The sequence below is a fragment of the Belonocnema kinseyi genome, chromosome 4, assembly GCF_010883055.1.
Source record: "Belonocnema kinseyi isolate 2016_QV_RU_SX_M_011 chromosome 4, B_treatae_v1, whole genome shotgun sequence".
Classification (NCBI taxonomy): domain Eukaryota; kingdom Metazoa; phylum Arthropoda; class Insecta; order Hymenoptera; family Cynipidae; genus Belonocnema; species Belonocnema kinseyi.
This window is the reverse complement of record NC_046660.1, coordinates 141,042,340-141,044,825: the sequence shown is the minus strand read 5'-3', so window position 1 is coordinate 141,044,825 and position 2,486 is coordinate 141,042,340. Positions and strand designations below refer to the sequence as shown.

The following is a 2,486-nucleotide window of genomic DNA, read 5'->3' as shown; positions in this document are numbered from 1 at the left end:
ATATATTTCCATAAGAATACCGAATTCTTTTTCATATCGATTTTTTGTTTGTTAAATTAAATAATCGAATAATTGAGGTCTCGCCAGAGCCCCTTTTCCAACACTTCATTTTTCAACGCGCAATTGGTCACAGAATTAAAAAAAAAGTAAAAACATCGATACCTCAAAAATTATTCGATATCCACTAAAAATGTTCAGATTCGTATTCATCACAAAACATCCTGTATGAATCCACATTAAAACTTTTTGGCCACGGATATCGTAATCTGGCCCCTAAAATTGTGATAAAGGAATCTGGATGAATTAATAAGGTTTTTTTAATTTTGAAAAAAAAAAATTGAAGATATTTGCGAATTTTAGAAGTTTTTAATAACTGGCTAGTTTATTCTTAATAAAATGAAGCGTCGATTATAAATATTCAAAGAAATTAACACTTACATTCTCCTTTACAATTATTTGTTTTTGAGGTTATATGTCATTGTGTGCACTTTCACCATGTACCTGTAAAAATTCACTAATTCGGCTGCCTTTCAATGTTCGGCTGGTCCCGCCTACTGCCGATTCAAAAACAATCAAATTGATAGCAACCGTAGCTCACTGCAGAAGCCTATTTTTATGTGCAAGCAAGTTTGTCAGTTGCCGCTAGCCGCAGCCTAATACATTAGCCGTAGATTTTTATAAGAGTGATATTATTGAATTTAAAACGTGATATTGCCTGTTGTATGGACCGAGCGTACGACTATGAACGTGCTAAAATGAATTTTTTTATAAGAATTTAAAAGAGGCAGTTTGACTAAATTTCCACCCAACCTTGACGAAATTGATGTTATTTGCCGCCAATAGAAGTTCGATTACGGCAGAACATGCCGGCATTGGTTTTGAAATTCTGAGAAATGAGTTTTTAAAACTAATTATTTTGTGAATACTACGAGAACTTATAATTATTTGCGTAAAATTGAATACAAGTAAAAACGTATGGAGCAGTACCAAATATAGTATATGAAAAGGCGACCGGTAAGTGCCGGTCATCCCTGATGACTGGGTGGAAGAATGACAATAGTTTTAGATTCAGTGAAAAAGATTGATTACCCTGGGAAAAGTTAGTTACTCACGGCGTGTTGCGAAGACTATAGTCATTTGCGATTGTCTCAATACCACCGGCTCGTGCTACAGCCACATAGCAACATTCGGTTCCGAAGTCAATTCCAATCACGGACATCGCGGCCATGGCTGCTGATTAAATTGATGATTTACGTATTTTCAGTTTATTTTTCTGTGGTTGAAGGTAGATGCCCTAAAAAATGAACGAGTCTGACCAAACGTCCTTATACGTTTCAATCGATCAAAAATTGAACGAACTTATCAATTTTCTTTAAGTTTAACGTGCAGTAGGCAACAAATCAAACGAAAGCGATTTGCTTGCTTGTAAGAACCCAATCACACTTTCGAGCACTTCAATCTTGGTGATATCCACTGATATCTTCTAAAAGGCTTGTAAAAACCTCTGTCTAATACGATTTCTTCGAAGAACTTTACTTACTGATAGTGGGTTTCCGAAATCAGATGCCTCAATCCTATCGAACCTCTCCTTCTATTATGTGAGACTAGACATCTCTGCCAATCACATCCTCCTAGTGACCTTCCGAAGTTGTACCATTGGGTAAGATACCTAGTAACAAAATACCGCACCGTGGTTGCAAAGATATTAGGCAGCCTTAGGGTTGCGCACGTTATATACCTTAGGTAAATTACTTTAGGCTTTTTACGTAATTTACGTGCGTATATTACGTCCTCAGTTTTGTACAAACGTAATATACGTTTTCAAGATGGCGTCGACATTATCACATTTCGTTCCATAACTTTAAAATAGCGCCGATAGTGGTATGCGGTATTATGTTGCATGCATGAAATTTAAAGTGAATGAAAAAAAGTTATCATTCTACAACTTCGACAATAAATAGAGGTGGCAGAGAGAGAAATCCATGTTGGGAAGAATTGTCCATCCTTTAAAAAAAAAAAAATGGTAAAAATGTTGAGTTTTGTCAGGGATGCAAGCGTATTATCGAATACGGCTAAAGAAAGGTTAAGATACAACATGTAAATTTTCAAACCATTTGAACGACAAGTATCTTAAAAATAAAAAAAACAAATCACTCAAGTATTTTCGCTGATTTTCAAACTTTTTTTTTTAGAAAAAGTGCGTTATAATTATGAATGCATCAGAAGAAAACCTGATGAAATTCCATGAAAGCAGTCAAAATAATAATTCAAAAATGAGTGGTGTCAGTTCTGATATTCTTGGTGATATTTGTATGTCAAATGAAGTTCTGATAAACAGCAACAATGCAAGTCAGTACATATAAGCATAATTTAAAAAAGTGAGGTTATATTATGCTCTATCCGAGTCCACCATCTTTATTACGTTTAATACGTTTTTACAGGTTTTTTTACATATCATACATTTTTTACGTATAATACGTCACAAA

The 2,486-nt window shown here is 34.5% G+C and overlaps 1 protein-coding gene across 3 annotated transcripts in view; it reads right to left on the bottom strand.

The window, feature by feature from the left end:
- LOC117170640 (97 kDa heat shock protein) overlaps positions 1–1,657 on the bottom strand; it is a 189,867-nt gene extending 188,210 nt beyond the window's left edge. Inside the window, exons 1-2 of one of the 3 annotated variants that reach the window (XM_033357548.1) lie at positions 1,541–1,657; positions 1,113–1,294 (exon numbers count right to left, since the gene is read on the bottom strand). In XM_033357548.1, coding sequence (XP_033213439.1) covers positions 1,113–1,228 — 116 coding nt within the window. In that variant the 5' untranslated portion in view covers positions 1,229–1,294; positions 1,541–1,657. The other 2 variants (XM_033357547.1, XM_033357545.1) reach the window with 2 other exon arrangements.
- Between the last annotated feature and the right edge of the window lie 829 nt (positions 1,658–2,486).